General features: G+C 42.6%; 1 protein-coding gene across 1 annotated transcript in view; it reads left to right on the top strand.

Annotated features, from left to right (window-relative positions):
* Chst9 (carbohydrate sulfotransferase 9) overlaps positions 1–21536 on the top strand; it is a 261426-nt gene extending 239890 nt beyond the window's left edge. Inside the window, exon 5 of the mRNA XM_028892022.2 lies at positions 18237–21536. Within this exon, the coding sequence (XP_028747855.1) occupies positions 18237–19298 (1062 nt within the window). The 3' untranslated portion in view covers positions 19299–21536. The remainder of the gene's footprint in view (positions 1–18236) is intronic.
* The last annotated feature ends 1217 nt before the right edge of the window (positions 21537–22753 follow it).

Here is a 22753-nt window from a genome sequence, read left to right as displayed (position 1 = left end):
AGAACCACTGTTGCATGTTCTGTTTTTGTTTTTTCTCCTTCTCCTATTCTTGCAACCACAATTCTATTTATACTGGGCCAACTGTCAGAGTGGATTTCATGAAGTGTAAATCACATCTTATGGTTGCCTGTGGCTTCCTTTACACCTCTGTTAACGCAGTCTTAGCCCAGAGAGAAGCTGCATAGATGAGGACTAGGGTTGAGATCCCCAGACTCTGTAAGCAGGGAAGCATGGTGGCTGCCTGCAACCCCAACACTGGCTCATCAGTGACAAGGGGTTCTGCAGGGCAAACCAGCTTGCTATGGTAGCCAGTCCACAAGCCCTGGGTTCAACTGAACGACACTAGGTCAGTAACTAAAGTGGAGATGATGGAGAGTGACACTTAATGCTTGAGGCCTCCAAATCACAAGCACACATATGTGTGCCCCACGAAGGTGAACACACATACATGCACACCATATGCAAATATACATGGAAAAGCCCACAGTCTTGGCCACAGTCTGGTATTCCTCCTGTTAAATGTGGTCCTGCCCACCTCTTTTATTTTGCTTTGTCTCATTGGGCCGTTCTTGCTCCAACCACAAAGGCTTCTTCATGCCCTCTCTCCTGTCTGAATTCATTCAATACAAGGCTGACACGCCCACTTTTGCCCAGACCTGAAATGTCTTGCTCCCATATCTCATGTTTCTTCTTAGCTTAACTAGATCCACAAATAGCTTTTCCCTGGGCACCGATTCAATGCAGCCTGGCCTGTCTTCCTTGGTACCCTTGAACACATCACTCTGATTTAGTACTTGCATCCTCTTAGTACCATCTAAATGTCCTTATTCACTTACTCACAGACTTGCTTTTCATCTGTCTTCACCCACGTAAGCATCAGCACCACAGAGAACAGGGCCCTGTCGGTCTTTTTATCCCTTTAGTTTCAATACTAGAAAACACTGTACATAGCGAGTGTTCAGTGAATACTTTGTGAATCAAGGTACTGCTTAATTAATTAATGCTATCAGCTGTGGGGTCTAGACCTAGGGAGAAAATGTGTCTAAGTGAAATATTGATAGTAGGATGAGGAAGGTCTGAGGGAGAAATGGATAGAGATTGGATTCTGAATAGAGGCAGAAATGAGTGAATTAAGATATGAATTGACATGAAGGCTGCTGTAGAAAAATGATTATCTTGGCATAAAAATATATAATTTGTGGCTAAAACAACTTTAATAAATATAAACCACATAGCAAGCATTTATACCTGTTCCATTTATTTTTTTTAATAACCTCTGAGGTAAGCATCACTGTTCACATTTTAAAATGAGAGGTTGGTTCAACCACTCAACTTAACCTGGGCTGAAGAAGGTATGGATGTATGTCGCCCAACCAGCCTTGGATCACAGAGCTCCTTTACAAATTGGCCTGTGTGCCTATGTATTCCCCAAGGTTGCCTTCCTCAATCTGAAGGGATGCAGATCTGACAGCTAGAAATAAAGGAAAGTCTGGAGAGAAAAGTGTCTGCAGAAACGCGGGTAAGAGAATGGAACCAGTGGCCTTGGTGACACACACCTGAGGAGTAAGGAAGCCAAAGCAAGCACTAAGGATAAGTTACAGATGAATCCTAAGGTTAAGAAAGTAATGTGGATAAAGAGATGGAAAAAATTGTAAGAGCCTAAAGATAGGGGAAAGAAACGCCATCTTCTGGGCGAGGCAGGGGCGTTGCAAACACATGAACTCACAGCAGCAGCTGCGGGTGCCTGTGCTGGGCTGAAAAAAGAATAAACTCATCAGTAGTTAGGTGTGGATGGAGAAGGAACACAAGGAGACCTAGTCCTCACTGCTGGACTATTTCCTACTGACATTCAGGACGCAGAGAAATCATTGTCTTCAGTTGTGTGTCCTCCGATGACCCACCAGGCTCCATAGTTGTGTGCCCTCCGATGACCCATTGGGCTGCACAGTTGTGTGCCCTCCGATGACCCACCAGGCTCCAATGGAAATTTCCAATCCAGTGGTTACACAGACGGCCTTGATTAAATTAATGGGTAACAAGCAAAATGAAAAATCATGGACCCAAGAGAGATAGGATTTGTAAGATGGGGTGGTATGTATAAGATAGATGAGAGATGACAAAGGGGTAATCACAATATATGTATGTATTAAATTCTCTAACAAGAAAATTAACCAGTTGACGTTAAAATTAGAGCAATAGATTCCCAGAGAAATAAACAAAAACACAGCACATTTAAAATGTGACTCCCATCTTTCTGACCATTTAACAAAGATAGATGTGGTTTAAAATGAGTCTCATGCTAGGCACCCTGAGAAGACAACCTTGGTGATGAGAATAGGAATTTAGAAGATGAGGCTGCTGGATATCAGGTGGCCTCTTACTCTTGGCAGAAGACAGAAGTTATTCCTCGACGTGCGAATTGTCATGGAAATCATAAAGCATCATAAAGTTAGCGTCTCAGTGATTACAAAGTCCTGTCCGTCAGGTCATCTAGTGCCCAGGGTTTATCAGTGCCTCTTTCCAAGTGCTGTCCAGGACACAACCACCAAGCACCAGCACTAATTCTGCTTTCTACCAGACATGTAGCTGTTTAACTGTCAAGTTACAATGCTTTAGAAAGTCCACCCGTGGGTCGAGTGAAGACCTCTTTGCCCCATAACCACCGTATCTGGATGTTTCTGACAGTCATGGGGAGGCAGGGGAGCGAAAGACGCCATGAAGTTCAACAGCTTTGTTCTGAGGCCGATGCAAAAGCTGAGCGGATGATCACAACCTCAGCATGCTTTCAGATACAGGAGGAAAGATGTGACATTTAGGCAGAGCTAGCTTCCATCACAGATCTCTAGGACCAAGAGCCCAGCACCTTGCCATGCCAAAGCATTTAAGGTTGTTATTGTTAGAGCATTCATGTCTTATTGATATCCAAGCATTGTGTCACTTTTCTGAGGAGACAACACAGAAATACCTGTTCACCCGAGATGCAGAGGGCAATGATAGATCAAAGGAAGGCTTCCTTCCAAACCCAGCCTGGTGAACGGATGAGTTTACTAGGGTTACAGAAAGGGCATGAGTGACTTGGGCATCTGGGTCACCAAAAAGCCCAGTACTTCCCCCTACCATGGACAACTTTTTTCCTTATGTAGAGAGTGGATGGAGTTGATAAGCCTTGATACTCCTTCTGAGCAAGGGATGCTAAGATGTGTTTGCTCCTAGCAGATGACAGAACTGTAGTGAAGGATGCTGGTGAGGAGGATACGATGTCCGCTGGAACTTTCAAGAATTGGGTCTCCAGCTTTATGATAAGTGTGTCTCTAGCGTTGACTTAGAATCTTTGTCATCAGTGTCTTGATATGAAAGATGATTGTGACTGGTGTCAGCAGCAGCCCCTGCTGGTGACCAGCTGCTTTGACAGCTGTCAAAGCTATTGGCTATGGGCGTTTAGCATTGCTCAAGTAGCTTTGGAGTAAGGAGTGGGGGAGGGGGCCTATAATGTTGAGACTTGAACTCTGCCTAAAGAGGTGGCAGAAAAGGTTAATCAGAAAGCTCAAGGCTCCGTCTCCTCTTCCAATTGCACTCTGTAAGTAGCGGAAGGCAGGCACTGCCAGGCCTGGAGGGGCTCGTCGTACACCAGCTCTGTGGGATAAAATTGAGGACTCTTGCCTTGAGGCCAAAGAATCCAGGATTGATTCTGGAAAGAAAGCAGGCACAAAAAGAGACCATGGTCATGGCCATAGCTGCTTCTGATAGCCATTTCATGCACACTTTGAATCAAGTGCAGTTGCCTCGAAGACATAATCCATTTTAGAATTCTTTAGAAGTATTAAAGCATAGAATTAATGAAATAGTCATCCCAAATAAAATTGATGAACTGTTTCTGAATGCATGAGTATATAAGTGCTCGCCAGTGCCCCTTTGAGCAGCACCCTTCCAAGTTCAGTGCACTCTGGCGCCTTCACACGACGCCCTCCACTGCTCCTTTCTTGCCTCTCTATCCTGCTTTGCCCCTTGATTGTGCCTTGTCATTTTCCCTCGCAGGATCCTCAGGTGGAAATCCTGGAAAGAAATCCTCACAGCCTAGCCTCTGCATCCCCATGGCAGGTTCTAGTGCCATAGGCAGCACTTTCTTGGCTCAGAGTCCAGGGGACCCACAGTAACACACCCAAGTGTGAGCTGCCTGCTCTCAGCAGGGGACTGAGGAGGAGGCTGCCTTAAGTAAAGCTGAGCTGTCACATCGGCAGGATAACACCAGCCCGGGGCATGTGTGACGCTCTAAGGTGCTGACACAGGAGAATTTGATCTGAGGCTAGCAGGGACTTCACCAAACAGGGCCAATGGAATGTATTCTTGCAGTGGCCTGCCATTCTCACACTGGGAATTGCTTCCCACAGCTGAAATGCTAGATGGGAGGTGATGTGGGAAGAGAAGCATAGGCTGCTTCCAAGGATTGAACATTCTTACGCTAATGGCCCAGCTCCCACCATTATCTTAATTCACCTACCTGCCTTTCCTCCCCCCACGCTCCTTCTCCACCTCCCTTCATTACCATAACTGACCATGCCTACCCTTATTTTCTAGTCTACAGCCCACAGGAGAGAGACACTAATTAATCTGGCTACTTATCTCCACCCATCTAACAGTGTCTTCCTCTGAGCCCCGTCATTGGTTCCCAGTATTCTATGGATAAGTATCCTAGGTCAATACTCACTCCTAATTGAATTCATTCACCTCAGAGACTAGATTTGTGCACAGAGACTATTGCCAGTCATGTCACCCTGCAGCTGAGAAGGCAGCCTGATGGATGTGAGGGGACCAGAGAAGGCATGGATACAAGACACACTGACGTTATGGAGAACCTTACGTGGCACACACTAGGCTTTGTAATTTCTGACCAAAATTATCTAGTTAATTCTTTAAAAGGTTTCTTTTAATTTACCAATCCAAAGAGTGAGATTTTAGCATTGCCTCTGATAATGCAGCCCAGGAGGCCTCTTGTCAATGATGAAGGAACTTTTACATTTCTATCTTGTAGGTTGGCATAATAGGGCTATAGTCCACCTAGTTGTGAGGTGTTTTGTTTTTGCTTTTCGTAGCTTTGTCTTATATACATAGGCACATACAACAAGCACTTCCAACAGGAGAGTAGCTATGGTGGGTCAGAACTGGAATTCTTTACTTAGGATAGCACAGAGTGTCTAGGATCCTAGGCTCCAGCCAATCTCATCACCTCCATCCCAGCATGTCTAGGCAGAGTTACTTTGTCCCACCCCCCTTTAAAAATGGGAAATCACAGGCTTGGGATGTTTGCTAACTCTTTAACTGTGCTGTCTCACAGTCTTTATTTTTTTTGTGTTCTTGCACTCTGGCCAGCAGTCAGCTACTGCGCACACTTGCATCTCTATTCAAGTGCATCCACCTTGCATGGCCATCAAGTAGCTGGAGTTGCCAGGTCTCTCCTCCAAGAATGCTTCAAGTGCTGTAACAGGATTGGCTGCAGTGACTCTGGAGCATGGATCCTGTGTTGCCTCAGCGAGTTCCTCAGGGAGCTCCTCAGAGGATTCAGGCCTTGTGATTTCACCCTCTGTCCTCTGCTTGCCTTCCCTATTTTATACGCCCACATGCCTCCCACAGGCCTCTGCCATCTACTCTAAATTAACCTCTTGCCCACAATCCTTGGCCCAGGCTTTGCCTAAGGGGAATCACAAACGAAGACTCTGTCTTAAGAGCTTCCAGCTATCAGGTGGAAGACTTGATGGAGCAGGCTGGTCTTTAAGGTCAGCTGATCGACTCAGCCATAACACTCCCAACTCTACAATAGCTCCTTGACTGGTGTTTTCTTAGTTTTCAACCTGTAGGACTCGCCCACCTCGCTCCCAATGAGCTGACCCTGCCTCTGGTCCTCCTTATGCCTCGGGTCCTCCCAGTCAGTCTCTAGTTCCAGGGCCACCTCCTGGACTCCTCTGCCTGGCCTGCAATAACCGTTTTATCATTTTGTATTGATTGGTATTCATGTGTGTATATGACCGTGTATGGGATGTATGTCAGTGCAGGTGTCTGTGTGCCATGCTGTCCATGCGCAGCTGGGAGAGGTCTGAAGTTCATTGGTGTCTCCTTCATCCTCCAGCAACTGCTCATTAGTCAGATGCAGCCAGTGCTTCTATTTCCTTTGCCTTCTTTGCCTTTGCTTCAGGTGGTCTTTTTTCCATCCCATTGGTTCCCGCCTTCAATTATCTCCACCATTTTCTTTTCTTCCATTCATCCCTCTTCATTGTGTGTGTATGTATACATATACATGCAAAATTTATATATATGCATATATAAATTTTATATATATAATTTTTGCTATGTAGTTCATGTGAGAGTAAAGGACAGTGAAGGAGAGGAAAACAGCGGAGAAAAAATTAAAACTTACATTGAAAATGCTTGTCACCTTCAAGCTGCCCAATAAGTAAATATGCAATGACTAAATCAATAGACGTATGTAACATTTACAGAGAACAGACTTTATGTTCACCAATCTGTCCCTTCATTTCCTGTAATCCAACCTCGCAACAAGTCAGATGCCAACCACCTGCACTACACACACAAGGAACCCGAGGTTCGTGCAAACAAAGCAGGCTGACCATGGTTACCAGACAGAAACAGCACAACAAACACCACTTCTGCCTGACTCTGAAATTTCTGCTCCTGATGATTTTTTCTCTTTTAACAGCCTGTGTCTGGTGCTTTCTTCACACCAGCTCCTTTAGTTAATATTAAAGAATAGATTGCGTGATTTGTGATAAGCTGAAAACAAGTGACACGCAGCTAAATCTAGTTAAGATCCAGCAGCCACTGTGTTCACCCGAGCAAGTTAGTTAAACTCACTGTCAGGTCCTTCATCTATCAAAAGGTGTGAGGACCTGGGTTTCCTCTTCGGACTGACACCATGACTAGATCAGCTAGATCCTGTGTTGTGCTACTAACTAGGTAAGCTAAACAGCACTTCAGGGAGGAAATAAGTCAGAAGCCAGGAAGCAGAGTGATTTTCTATGGCACATGAATTCTGCCAGAAGCCTTCTCTCTCCTCCAAACTAAAATTAACTGCCTCACATTTTATAAGTTTTACATGCTGTTTTTCCATTATGTGCCTATGCGGATTCACACAGATGCCAGGGCATGCACGTAAAGGTCAGAAGAAAACTTGTAGGAGCTTTCTTCTCCTTCCAATGTGTGTGTCCTAGGGATCCACCCCGGGTCATCAGGCTTACAGTGAGTGCTCTTAGCCGCTGAGCCAACACACCTGCCGAGCTGGCTCTTTCTTGATCTTCTAGCATTGTGTTCTGTCTCTGTCATACTATAGGCTGCCGTGCCTGTAGTGATTTTTGGTTTTCTTTTCCATATCTCTCTCTGTCCTCTGGACCAAGGCTGTTTATGCACAAAGTCTGTATTGGTAGCTGTGCTGCAGATATACAGTTATCACCTGGCTCCTCCTTAGTCAGGAAACCTTTGTTCAATGAATGGCTTAGGGTGAGATGGGAAAATGACTTTGGATTATGAGGACTCTACAATCACATGCATCTGAATTAACCCTTATTGTCTTATAGAAATTAGTTTAGATTTCCCATCTCATGTAATTATGTATTCAACTTCAAAGGCTTGAAATCAAAATGTGAGACAGAGGGGAAGCTGTGGTGTAAAGAGGCTTTGATCTGCATCCCCACAAAGGACTGGCTCAGTGCATCCCACCCAATCCTATCAGTACTCTTATTACTAACTACACATGATAGAGTCTTCATGCTAGTGTGAAGAAATGTGACCATACCCATGTCTACAACCAAGAGAAGTCACAAAAGATACAATAGAATTAAATGAATTAAATGCTAGGTGATATGAAAAGGAGGAAGTTGCATCTGTTTATTAATTAGTAGTCTCATCACCAAATGTATTCATTGACCATCAAGCCTCTCCCATCATTGTACCTGTTTAAGAGCATCAAAGACACTCAAAATGACACCATAAGCACAAATTTGTAATGAGCATGAAAGACACATATTTACCACAAGTGCTGTCAGTTTTATTAAAAAAAAAAAAAAAAAAAAAAAAAAAAAAAAAAACAAGAGCTAGAGAGGAGCCTCAGCAGGTAAATCTCAAGTACCCACAGAAAATTCTGGGCATGGCCACTCACTTTGTAAGCCCAGAGCTATGGGGTCAAAGGCAGAAGGGTTACCATGGCCTTGCTGGCCACCTGCCTCCTTCCCTGGGCAGTGGGAGAGCCTGTCTCCAAGAACACGGAGGAGAGAGATAGAGCAAAATAAGCAACGTTCTCCTAGCCTCTACTAGCATTCAAGTGCACACCAGACATTCACACATATGTACATATAACACACGCACGCACACACACACACACACACCACACACACACACACACACACACACGCACACACACGTGTGCGCACATGCACAGATGCACTAAAATAAACAAATAAAACCAACATTTCTTAGTAAAAAGAAGCAAATGAATCAATCTTAAAAACAGTCATAATACTGTCACTTACTATGGCCAGTCACTTTTTACAAGCATTCTTTTTATAGTGACACAGTTAATATTCTCCACTCAGGACACAGTTACTACCATTATTTCCATTCATTAGATAGACCAAGTCCCAGGGAAGAAAAAAAAAAGATAACCCTGGTCCCAGGCAAGGTGCTGTGTTCTGCCTTCTGTAGAACACCTGCCCTTCTCCAGAGATGCTGGAAATCCCAATGCATCCTTATAGCTCAAAGTTGGACCAAGTCCTACAGATGCCCATGAATTGCTAGTTATGATATTATATCCCAATCCTTTAGAGGTGGAGGGGGGGTTAACACCACACAGACTTCTTATTGCATCTCTGATGCAACTTGAACCATGATACTACCTGACTCATGTAATACAATTAGAGAAACGTGGGTCTCTCGAAGGGATTAAGCCAGAAAAGAAAACATTTATTTGCCTGACAACCCAATTCTTTGCAGTCCAGGGCCCAGACCTTCCTCCCCATTTACTCCTATCCAGATGGATTTCCCCTGGAGTGGCTGTCAGCCCAGGTCCTCCTTGCCTGTCCTTACAATAGGAACAGGGAGCCTCTGTGCCATGAGGGAAAAGGCTCTTGGATTTTCTCTTCTACTAAGCCATGTGCTTTAATAAAGTTTTTATTTTTTTATATTCTTTCTTTACCTTTTTTTTCCTTTGGTTTTTTCGAGACAGGGTTTTTCTGTGTAGCTTTGTGCCTTTCCTGGAACTCGCTCGGTAGTCCAGGCTGGCCTTGAACTCACAATGATCCACCTGGCTCTGCCTCCCGAGTGCTGGGATTAAAGGCGTGTGCTACCACCGCCCGCCTCTTTCTTTACTTTTTAAATATACCTGTTTCTCTTTTTTAAAGTCTATTTTTATTTGTGTGTTTTTTAGTATCTCCATGCATGTTTATGCCTGCAGAGAGCTGAACAAGAGCTGAAACTAGATTTGTGGACAGTAGAGTGCTGGTATGTGGATACTGGGAACTACACAGGAATTTTTTTTTGCAAGAGAACCAAGTGCTGCTAAACATTGAGGCATCTTTCCAGTCCCAAGATTCTATTTCTTCCTATACAATGTAAACGTAAAAAATTATACCTGGTAGTATATATTGAGGATATAGCACACATCAGGAACTTAGGACTACTGTGTTCCTTATTAGTGCCTTCAATGCCCACAAACTTAGGTAGCACAGTCAACAGCTCACCGAAGCATAGCCAGGTCTCCTCCAGCGGCCTCAGAGGCACCTCAAACTCTAGAGATCTGAAGTTGAAGGAGTGAGAACTCACACTTGTGGCTTTCCATAACACTATATCAACTTCTCCTTGGGGGAAATGGCAGTCATTCTTGGTAGTTCTTTTACCCTGGCTCCTAAATTTATTCAAGTAAGTCCATTTTTTACTTTTTAACTCACTGACTTAGTTCTTTGTTAGAAACTTCTAAATGTGACCAGAATGTTCACGTTAAGACACAACTCTGTCATTGCCTTATAGAAAACCCTGTGTAAAGACCTGGGTGGATCTCCCAGGAGCACAGTAGTGCCTGAGTACCTGGTGTACAGGATAGACCCTCAATGCATACTGCCAAGCATACTACCAAGTACAATTTTTCATGCCTACTTTGCAGATGAAGAAACAGAATCTTGAGGCAGGAGAGATGGCTCAGTGGTTAGTGGAACTTGATGCTCTTGCAGAGGACCCAGGTTCAGTTCCTAGCATAAGAAGGTGGATGTGCCACCAGTCACTGCAGTCCTAAAGACAGCAACATGGGAAGCAGAGACAGGTAGACCCTGGAAGCTCGTGGGTCAGCTAGCCTTGTCTACTTGTCAAAGTTCAAGGTCACTGAGATATTCTGTCTCAAACTAAAGGTGGAGGGTGCCTGAGGACCAACACCCAAGGTTTTCCTCTGAGCTCCGCACAAGCATCATGCAAAGCACATGTACTCACAGATGTGAACACAGAGAGATTTAAAAAAAATTCTCACCATTCATACTGTAATGTACAAGCCATTTGCACAGACTCAGCCTTCCCAGGCCATGTATGTTAGTTCAAGTCCTACCTGTCTGTTCCTCTCACCTGATTCTGGGCCTCTGGAGGACTTTCGGTTTCAGCACCCACATTCCTTTTCACCCCTGTAGTAGGCTTTCTCTGGGCCACCAACCAGCTCCCAATCATGACATGGAGACTTACTATTAGTTATGAATAATCTTATCTTGGGCTCATTTCTTTTATATATATTATTTTACAATACCATTCAGTTCTACATATCAGTCACGGGTTCCCTATTCTCCCCCTCCCACACCCTCCCCTTCCCCCCAGCCAACCCCCATTCCCACCTCCTCCAGGACAAGTCCTCCCCCGAGGACTGCGATCAACCTGGTAGACTCAGTCAAGGCAGGTCCAGCCCTTTCCTCCCAGACTGAGCCAAGTGTCCCTGCATAAGCTCCAGGTTTCAAACATTGGGCTCATTTCTTGATAGCCCTTATTTTAACCTGTTTCTCTTCATCTACGTTTTGCCTCGGGGCTTTTTACCTTTCTTGCTTTGTTTCTGTATGTCTTACTCCATGTCTGGCTGGCTGGTGGCTACCTGGCTGGCCCCAGGTGTCTTCTTCCCTTTCTCCCTCATTCTTTCTCCCTTCTCCCCCAAGCCTAGATTCCTCCTCCTACTTATTCTCTCTGCCTGCCAGCCCTGCCTATCCCTCTACTGCCTAGCTATTGGCCACTGAGATTTTTATTAGACCAATCAAGTGCCTTGGGCAGGCAAAGGAACATTTAGTTATTAATAATTTATTCAAGAACACAATAAAAGCTAATGTGACACTTTTTAGACAGAGAAATCTGGACGTGATCAACACTTAACAGATGAAGTATGGACCAATCAATGGGGAGCAAAGATATAAAGTGAAAAAATAAGGATTCTTTACAGTCTGGTTAGCATCAGTTTGAGACAGTAATATGAACTAAGTCATAAAAACAGCTGAATCCTATCTTTTTTTTTTTTTTTTTTTTTTTTTTTTTTTTTTTTACAATTTTACATGTTGGACAAATAAAAAAAATAATACATTTGCTATAAAGTAATATTCCACAACAACCCCTGGCCACTCCATCTCCTAATCTTCCAGCCCTCATCTCAGACTCATCTGAGATACCACTTTATTTGCAAAATTTGGCCCCAAAAATCTCCAGATACATTAAGCAACATTTTCACCACTAACCAAATGTCTGGTGCATCTTTCATTACGGAAATTATTGCATATTTTCTTAAACCTAATTAATCCTTGGCTTCCTCAAGGGGCCACAGATTTTTATCCTTTTTGTCATTGGCATTTAGCACACACCTGATGTTTAGAAGGCTCCCAGTGACATTGATGGGAGGAAAGCACAATCCTCCGGGGGAGGTGTCCTTGATTTAGTGACCTTGGATGAATAATAAGGATGAAGTTTTCAAATTCAGTGTGAAGTTAATTAACATTCCAGGATTTTTACTGCTTTGCATGTCTGAATATCAGTTGTTATTATCTATAGTCACATATCTCTCATATAAGTTTACAATGTCAATTTATTAAAGGTATTTATGATAAACTATAGCCATAGCTTAATCTGTGGTTTAAATGCTGGCCCCAAAGGCCATGTGGATGCCCTTGGTCTGTGAGGGCTACCTGTGCAGTGCTATCTAGTAGTTTTTCTGTGACGTCATAATAGGTTTCTCGCCGATGCAGAAAGCCTAACTGAAAAAGCCAAAGAATGGGTTTATTTGAGCATAGCAACTCCCAGGTGAGCCCTCCAGCCTCAGAGATTGGGGAAGCCACACGCCCAAACTAAAGCAAGGAGCTTCTACACCCTGTAGGTGAGGGGGTGATGATGAGTCTGCCACAAACTGGGTTTGTGCCCAAGTCTAGTCAAAAACTGACTGCTGTAGGTGGGGACTTGGGCTGTTGGCAACTTCAGGGGAGGAGCCACCGCAGCTGCTGAGAATGCAGAACTGGGTTTCTTGGTGCCTCTTCTTTGTTGGAGATTTTTCTGGGAGGGTGGAGTTTGGAGGGAGAGGAATGGGGCTTTCTGGATCAAGCAGGAGTGAGCTGGAGGTCCCAGCCAAACACTATCAATGACTGCAAACTCACAGTTGAGAATGAGAGACATAGAGGCTTCTGTGACAACCTATTTCCCCACCCTCCGCCTCACCCCAGACACAGTCTAGACAGGAGGTCATTGAAGAGAACTCTTGAAAATTGTGATAGGGATGCTGAAGTGTAGCTCTTCATAGCTCATGGTTTCTTGCCGGGGTGGGGGTAGGAAAGGACTTGGTTTTCTTTAAGGAACTGGCCACTGGGAGTTTGGCCATGCTCCAGTGAGTATATGGCCAACAAAAACTGGACTTCATTTCTTTCTTTCTTTCTTTCTTTCTTTCTTTCTTTCTTTCTTTCTTTCTCTCTTCTCTCTCTCTCTTCTTCTTCCTTCCTTCCTTCCTTCTTTCTTTCTTTCTCTCTCTCTTTCTCTCTCTTTCTTCCTTCCTTTCTTCCTTCCTTCCTTTCTTTCTTTCCTTCATTCATTATTTCTTTCTTTCTTTTCTCTTTTTTTGGGGGAAGTCACAAGGGTGGGGAGCAGAGATCTGGGAAGACTTGGAAGTGAGTGTGATGGAGTGCATGATGTGACATTCTAAATAATCAAAAATATTGTGTTGGAAAAAAAACAGAACATCTCCAGTTTTAAAAATGTCAAATAGCATGGATGAAGTGTTAATGCCATCTTTGAAGGTGGCAGAGCCACTTGCTAAAGGTCGGAGTGGTTTTCACAAGGAAGCTAAGATTGAGTATTAATTTAGAAGAGCCTGAATGTCCCAGAAAGAAGGACAGCGTGGAAGAGAAGAGATGTAAATAACAGTGAGAAGTGGCCCAGCCAAAGCAGTCTACAGATACCACCTGAGGATCAGGATTTTAGTTTGTATCTGGCAGAGCCAGTCCAAGCTGTCAAAGAGCAAAAAAGAAAGTATCTGGTGGAGTCCAATTTGGTAATAATTTGCAGCAAGTCTAGTTGGGAAGACACTACAGAATACCCAGTGAAGAAGTAATAAGTCACGGGATACAAAGTACATCACGTTATTGCTAGGTAATAAAAAAGAGGAAATAAATTTTTAAAGATGCAAGCATGTTGTAAAATAGTCACTTTACTTTCTGATTGTTACAAAGGCTCTCAGATGTATGAATGGGTGACCAAAAAAGCAACAGGGCCATTTCAAAAATACAAACGAGCTTGGGAGGAACGAGGTGGCTTTGTAGGTGTTTGCTTTCAAGACAATTCCAAGGAAAAGCCGACTTCAGGTTTCACTCCTCGTATTCCTGTTATTATTAGCATTGTTGGGGAGGTGAGCTGGGGATTCTCTATAAGCCTCAAGTGTAGCATGCCATTAATGTTAATATTTGCTTTATATTAATGCATATTATAGTTTAATATTAAAATCCCTCAGTCCTGGAAAGCTTTGGCTAGAACTGGAAGGAGTCAGATCTGAGTGGAATGACAGGGCAGGAAGGCACCAAACCCTGAGAACAGCTATTATAGAGTAAATAGGAACAATGGGACAGTTTCTGGGAGAAGATCTGGAAGCACTTTGTGAGCCTCTTGCCACCTCACTTTCAAGAACAAGCCCTTTTCCTATACCTCAGTTTGATCAGAGTAAAAGAAATTGCCTGGCCTGGAGAAAAAAATCAATGAAGGGTCAGAAGTCTAAGTCTTAGCACGTGGTGAGCCTTTCCCTCATTCTGTTGAACTTATTGCTTGAAAGCTGCTTGGTGATCACAGACAACTGACAAGGGGTGGATAAACAGGAAGCATTCTATCTGTCCCACTCACAGCCCAGCATGGCATCTGACCTTACATTTGAGTTCTGTTTCATCTTTAAAGTATTCGTGTCCACTGTAAAGCATTCTTTCCCTAAAGAAGGAGAGGAAATCTTCAGACCACATTCTTTCTTTTCTGAATTCCCTTTGGTGCTGACGTTGTGTGGTCACCAAATGTCACCACTGCCTATGGAACTCCAAGAGAGCTTGTTTGATTACAGTTGGGACACTCACCTATAGAGACTCTGCTTCACTGAGTCAGCAGTGAGACCTGGGGACCCAGAATGCTGACAAGCCCTGCTGAGGCTCCAAAGCAAATCCAAGTGACTGACCCATCTGATTGGGCAGGCAGGCAAAGCTCCACACCCCACACCCACCATAGCACAAATGGCTCTTCCTGTGACTGCTCTGTTTTCTCTTCTGCCAAAGACTTGTTTGAGCACAGATAGTTGGTGCCTTACAAGAATCAGTCAACTATTTATCTAAGTCAACCTTGACCTTTTGACGAGCACTATTTTTTAATAAGGCCATAAGATTTGGAAGTCGTCACTAAGTCATCACCACATTTATTAAAGTCAGTAATTATGTCTTGCTCGAACCACAGAGAACAAGGAATTAAGACCTCAGTGGTAATATTCTAATAGGTTGGGGTGGGGTTGGATGGAAAGGGATATCATAGAAGCCAGTCGAGTCATTTCACACAGTTATTAGCACTGTGAAGAAAAACAGAACAGCAGCATGCAGTGAGAGGATCGCAAGAAGCAAGGCTCAGAAGGGGTGACTAGGAAAAGCTTCATTAGAGGAACTTCCTGACAAGTAAACGATGAAGAAGCCGCTGTGTGTCTGCCAGGAGCCTGGGTGTGTAGTTCAAGTCACCCAAGGATTGCACAATGGGAAGCCGCAGTGAGGCGGACAGTTAGGCAGCGGTACTCAGAGAAACGACAAAGACGGCTCAGGCACCATTCCTGTGTGTGACGCGCAGAGGACTTCTACTACAGATGAGGTGGCTAAGGAGCTGAGCTCACTGCATGTTGATTACGACATGTAGTGCTAAGAAGAGAAGTAAGGGTGCAGCGTCTGAATTAGGAGCCAGAGTCGCCAAGACACGAAGCAGAGAGCCGTGGCAAGATAAGGGTGAAGAGACTCCACAGAACCCACGTTTCACAGGAGCAGAGGTCTCTCTGGGAGCTAACCTGGAAGTGGATTGGACGGGAGGGGAATAGCCCCTTACTTCTTGGCCCAAGGGACACTTGGCTCCAGACAATGAAGTTTCAATTACTTGAGAAAGGGTAAAGTGAGCACAATATGAGAATCTAATAAGAGAAAATTATAAGAAAAACATTCTAGAATTCTGAAAATTGGAATTTGATGATGACGGAGGTCTAGAAGGCACAGCAGACGCCTGATTTTCTTTTTGTTTGGGTTTATTTGTGAGGCAAGAATTTGTAACTAATTAGGCCACATACAGAGACACACAAATCACAGTGTAGAGAGTAATGAACAACTGAGGAAACTTGAAATTCATTTTACCGTGGTGATAAAATAATGTTACTACTTTTCCTGAAGTAACAATAATTACAATTTTTATTTGTAGTGATAATAGAGGCGTTAGTGATACACATAATCATGGCAGCTTGTTACAGTCCTGTGGGAGACCAGCTCCCACTTTTTCTCTAGGGTACTCTTGAGGAGAGAATGGTAAGAGATTGAGATAGAAATATAGAGGAGAGAGAGACAGAAACACTGGATAGCCTCTGGAGAGTCTGGATCATTATCCACTGACCCCTTCTGTCTCTTCTAAATGGCTATTTATAAGAATGCCAAGGGGTGGAGCAAAGACCTTCCCCTAGCTCAGCTAGGTGTAGACCCTTCCAGTCACCTAGTAACAATGCACATGGTCAAGCAATCCTCTAATGCAGCCCTGCTGGGTAAAACAAGCTCAGATCTAGCTAGGAAACTTCTGTGGGCCTCCACACGTCCTGTGTGAAGTATTTCTCATGCACATCCGCCAATAACTGTGTGATCTTTCAAACATACAGAAAAGTCATATATAATTGATGACAACTTTATGGACCATAAATCATTGATCAGAACAAAGAAGGAACTGGGCTTTGAAGAATCCGGGCAATCTCTGGGAAAGAGAGCAGATAAATAGCTTTAGAGTTGAGACCTCAACTAGGTGGCTTAGCAATTTAGACGATTTGAGGCAGTTCTTCCATGAGGCTACACAGCTGGTTTATGATAATTAGAGATACTTCACAAACTCCTCTTGATCATCTTATGTTTAAGTTGGTGGAGGCCCACTCTGTCTGAAGGTGGCTCCAGTACTTGTTTCTCTGCCCTTTTACTCAATTAGTAGAAAATTCTTAATTGTCTTTGAAGACTAAAGTCCATTCATCTGCAACATTTGAGGGCAACTACCATCAACTATAGTGCATTGTAGACACAGGGGAAATAAATAATAAATCTTAAGGAGTCTTCCCACTTCCTCTACCTGCACTCTGACTGTGCCATGTAGTACCTTCTCAATACATCATTTATCTGTAAATTTCCCAATAACACATTGAAGACCCTAAATATTAATCACCTCTCTTTTCCAAGTCTAAGTGAGATCATGCCCACTCTCTGTTCACAGCCCTCCAATAGCTCCTCAGCTTACTCAGAGTAAAAGCCAATGTCTTTAAGAGGTTTGTTCTTATTAGAAATGCCACGCATAAATCCCAAGTTCCATGGCTTCCCTATCCCAGCCAGTGCAAGTTAGAGAAAGGAAATAATCAAAAGATAACCACTTAGAAAGTGGGCTAGTAAGTCAGGCAAGGGGAATAATAGCTCAATCTACTTTTAATGTAATTTTACACAATAAGACATCAAAGATATCATTCTGGATTGCTGTGGATATCACTCTGTATAAATAAACACTGATTGGCCAGTAGCCATACAGGAAGTATAGGCAGGACTAACAGAGAGAGAATTGAGGGAATAGGAAGGCAGAGGGAGAGACTGCTGGAGCCGCCGCCAGGACAAGGAAGATGTAAGGTACCAATAAGTCATGAGCCATTTGGGAAACTATAGATTAGTAGAAATGGACTAGACAATGATAGGCCTGAGATAATGGCTGAGCAGTTTAAATAATATAAGAGTCTGTGTGTTCATTTTATAAGTGGGCTCCAGGACTGGTGGGACTTGGTGGGAGCTGGAGAGAAATTCTCCAGCTACACTGGATTCCTAACTCTTTCTTCAAGTCAGGAAGATGGACAGTCTTATACATGAATAAAAGTATATGATATTGTGACTATAACTCACATTGTCATGATAAATGAATTGAAAATAAAATGTTTTTCAAATGGACAAATACATTACTTTTGGTAAATGTTGATGAAATTGAAATATTTGTTAGGGTTTGATAATTAGTCTTGTTACAATTTTTAAGTTGTAGTTTATGAATTTGAATTTTTCTATATATTACAAAGTACCTGCCCATAAAACAACAAAAGATTGCTGTCTAAATATAGCTCTGGGTTGCATGTCCATTCAGTAATACTACTTGGAAATAGCGGACTTGGTGAATCACTAAGGCACAGAATGACTGAGGTTTATTTCATTGCATTACAGGCAAAATCAAGACAGAACTTTCAGGGCCCTTTCTTCTCTGTCTTAAGGATACTAATTTTTGTTTTCTATTGCTGGATTTCTGTGAAAAAAATCTTACTATAAAATGTATATTCAGCCTGCCTCGCTAAATTGTTTCTCCCAGCTTATACTTAGGATGCTCTTCTCTGTAACATCTAAAAACAAATATGCAAAGTTCTTTATCTACTATCCACACACTTCTGAATGTGCATCTAATATGTCTTTTTCCTGTTTTAACAGAACTCCGAGGTACACATGCCTGAGGACCTAAACAAGAAAACAGGAAATCCAATCAACTTGGGGAGACCCACTAGGGTTTTAAGGAAAAGCAGCTATTCACAGGGGGAGAACAGAGCTCCCCAGTCATCAACAGATAACTCAATAGGAACACATCAAGGAGCTGAGCCCATTGAAATAAACTGGCCACTGGTCACTCAGCCCTTAAACACAAGTTCAGTCCAAGGTCACAGATGGCAGAAAGCAGGTGCAACCCAAGAGAAACGTAGGTCTTTCCTTCATGAGTTTTGCAAGAAATATGGTGGAGTAAATGATCCCCAGTCCAACATATTTCGAATGGTATCCAGGATCTATGTAGAAGACAAACACAAAATCCTGTACTGTGAAGTACCAAAGGCTGGCTGCTCTAATTGGAAAAGGGTTCTGATGGTCCTAAATGGATTGGCTTCCTCTGTGTACAACATTTCTCATGGTACTGTGCACTATGGGAAGCATCTGAAGACATTAAATAGCTTTGACTTAAAAGGAATATACATGCGTTTGAATACCTATACCAAAGTTGTATTTGTTCGAGATCCCATGGAAAGATTAGTGTCAGCATTTAGAGATAAATTCGAGCATCCCAATAGTTACTACCATCCAGTATTTGGGAAGGCAATTATAAAGAAATACCGACCAAATGTCTATGTGGAAACATTAAATAATGGATCTGGAGTGAAATTCAAAGAATTCGTCTACTATTTGCTGGATGCTCACCGTCCAGTGGGAATGGATATCCACTGGGAAAGGGTCAGCAAACTGTGCTATCCATGTTTGATCAACTACAACTTTGTAGGGAAGTTTGAGTCATTAGAAGAAGATGCCAATTACTTTCTCCAGCTGATTGGTGCTCCAAAGGAGCTGAAATTTCCAAACTTTAAGGATAGGCACTCCTCTGATGAAAGAACCAGTGCTCAAGTGGTAAGGCGGTATTTAAAGGACCTGAGCAGAGCGGAGAGACAGATCCTCTATGACTTTTACCACTTGGACTATTTGATGTTTAATTACACAACTCCACATTTGTAATTTGCATTCATTTTCTAAAGCCCTGAATTGACTTAATGATGATGGCCTGAAATCAACTACTGTAATTTTCCTACAATTCTCTGTATGGGGGAAATTTAACTAAGTGAAGTTGTCTTGATTGAATGAAGTTTTTTTTTTTCTAAACCAAAGAGTATGACAGCAATTGGCACAAAGTTATTGGAAAATCATCTCAAGGAGACATGTAAACAACTTGATGTGCTTTTAAATGTTGGAGAAAGAGCTGTTTTGGCATTGTGACTTATACCATGGAAGCAATAATCTAGCCAGCTGTTACATTAACCAAGAAAGCCTCTTGCATGTAAAATAAGGGGGTCAAAAATGGAGAGAACTATGTATCCAAATCCTGGCATCTATCATCTACCATGCTTGCATCTATTCTTAGCAGTCTGTGGCACATGCATCAGATGACTGGGTGGTGTTCTTACTCCTGAATCTCCCTATCTACTGTGATGATGAATCCATTGTGAGGTGTTTGGGCATAGGCATTTTACTATCAATCTGGAGGCATTCCGTGATTTACATTATAACATTAGAGCAGAAAAACAGATGAAGCTCTGGCTTTTTTTTTAACAGCCAGTAAAAATGCACAACATGCTAAGATCAAAACAACAAAAGCCACCTTTCTCTTCCAGGAAAAGCTTCAGGGGATTGATTTGCTTTCTTTTCATTTTTGCAGGATGGGGGGAGGAAGGAGGTTGAGCCCCCCATGAAGAGACAAATGAGCACAACCAAGCAGGTCCTCATTTCTAAACATCATCAGATAGAAATGTGCTCTTAATTCTGCCTTAATTGGAAAGGGGGCAATTGTTTCAGGATGGAATAATCATCAAAACCAAAAGTTGCCGTTCTGAATATAGAGCTCTAACAATAACAGTTTTATAAGAATCTTACTTGAATCAAAGCTCCATGTGCAGCGTTTTCTGTGCGGAATGCACTCTAAGAATAGCTTTGGTTTGCAGTCTAATTATTCAACTTGGGAATAACTTTTTAAGAACTAATATACCACTTCAAAGACAGGTTATGTTCTAGAGAATAAACATAACAAGAGCCCCTAGAAATGTTTTTAATAGGCTTATGCATAAGCAAATTAAGGTATTTTCTTCTTAAGTTTAAATACTCTATACTAACAAAGTCAAATGCCATTGCATTCAAATATTAAATCAAAGTCTTTGGAAAATAGGACCATGTGTCACCCTTATGAAAAGTTGTAATGTACTTTGGGAATTTTTTCCAAGGGTTCTTAAATTTAAAGACACATTCAGATGAGAAGTACATTTTAATTAGTTAACTACTGCCCTGACTTAAGCAAACCACATGTCAATCAAATCCTGTGGAAATGTTTTTCTTAAATATGTTTCTCTTCCTATGCTATCATTTTTTGATCAGTAAATATTCAGCTGTCTTGCAAAGAAAGCTAGGTCTTAATATTTGAATATTAATAGACCGAGATCCTTATAGTCATACGTGTCTCATTTTGATTTTCCATTTCATGGCTGAGTATTCATAAATTGCTTCACTCTGCACACACCCGCCCTATCTCCTCCACATCTCACATGAGTGGGTGAACTGCAGTGAGGCCACATCAGCAGCAGTATTCAGCTCTGCACACCAACCTTTGTCCACTTTCCAGCCCACTTCTTTATGCCTCTAGACCATCCCCTTAGCCGAGTAATCTAAATTATATAAATTAAAGTCTTCAGTACTGGGTACAGTGGATTCCTAGCAACTTAGAGACCCTGAAATTACCTTTTTCTGAGAAAGAGAAAAGAGAAAAGATAAACGTCTATTCTCACAACACTCAAAGCTCATTTTAGACAGCGCCTGCTACAAAAGCAGCATTCCTAAGTGGAAATAAGAAATAATGAAAACAGCAAAAATATATTTTTAAACCTCCCACACACACACACACACACTTTCATAGCTCTGGAAACGAAAAATGAAAATACTCTCTGGTATTAGCATTTCTCATACACTGGGGGAGCGGACATATTTGTATGCCCTGTTTAAACATACACAAAACCTTTGCCAGTGGAAAGTGAGAGAGAAGGATAATGTAGTGTTCTCCCCAATAGTCACTCTGTGACTTTTGCTGTGACATGATGCCACCATGCCAGGTTTCACGTTTTGGAGTCCCAACTACCAACCCTCTTCCTCTGCAGTGTGAGAATACTAAATGGAAACTTTCAGAAATAAACAACACATATGTTTTAAATTGTGCAACATTCTAAGATGTAACTTCTCATTTCCCTGTATTGAACCTGAAATCTCAACCCACCCTTTAACCAGTGTGCCCATGCTGTTCATGCTCCTCCCAGGGGAGCCGTTGCGGTTATCACCTTGGCTTTCTTGGGACGACAGTGTTTGTGTTGAAGTCCTTCATGTGATAGTCTCGTGTTACTTCACAAACCTGTATCGTTGACCTCACTTCATCTCATGGGGCAAGTATTTCATCATTTCCCATTATTAGAAGGTGAGTGCATTCGAACAGGGTGTTTTAAGAAAGAGAATGAGTGATAACACGTTGCCATACATTTTATTACAGTGTATTTTCATGAGTGTTTTCTTTTTATTAGTTATTCTTAATCTCTTACTGTGTCTAATTTATAAATTAAACTTCACCATAGGTGTGTATGCATGAAGAGGAAAACAGTAACCTGTATAGAGTTGGGTACTCCCTGTACCCTCAGGCATCCACAGGGGAGTCCGGAGCACACCCGCCATGGATAACGGGACAGTTCCACTTGCCCTTTTCTGACTTTTTCTGCCTACATAACTAATGGTCACTCTTCACCCCTTTCTCAGACAGACTCCAAGGCTGACACCATGCACACTCGTCCATTCAACAGACCGGCTTTGACCTTTCTCACCAAAAAATAACCTTCTACACACCCTCTCCTTTAGATGACTTTGTCAGAGCCAACGAAGCCAGTCACCATCCTAGACCTGTTGTTGTATTTAAAAATCTGCCTCGAACTGTCCTCCTTTGTGGGCCAACTCAAGTTCATATTCATAGTACCTGCTTGGGTACATATATCCATGTTGTTGCACCACTGGAAAAACAATTTCATAAATGGAGAGGCAAGGGAACTAGTCCAGACTCAACCTTGCAGATGCCCAACTTTCCCATTTTAAGATCAGTTCACTTGAGATGTGATTACACATCCTCTGAAGAAGCCCTCAAGTACCAAATAGTCTAATACTGGGCAGTAGCTTAGGGAGACTCTTCATTCTTCTATTCCTGTCTGGAATTCCTATAAGATAACAAGTTGGAAATGAATCTGAAACCACAGTTACTTAACTGGAAACCACCTATGCATAGGCACGATTTCTGTGATTGCCCCCAGAGACTGCCACAACCTGTAACGGGGTGTTTATCTACAAAATACCCAATTTTCTGATTTCCTCATGTGTGTTTGGAAATACCCACTAAGTCA

The sequence above is a fragment of the Peromyscus leucopus genome, chromosome 19 (genome assembly GCF_004664715.2).
Source record: "Peromyscus leucopus breed LL Stock chromosome 19, UCI_PerLeu_2.1, whole genome shotgun sequence".
In the NCBI taxonomy this organism is placed as follows: Eukaryota; Metazoa; Chordata; class Mammalia; order Rodentia; family Cricetidae; genus Peromyscus; species Peromyscus leucopus.
The sequence above is the reverse complement of the archived record's forward strand: the minus strand, read 5'-3'. Positions and strand labels throughout refer to the sequence as shown.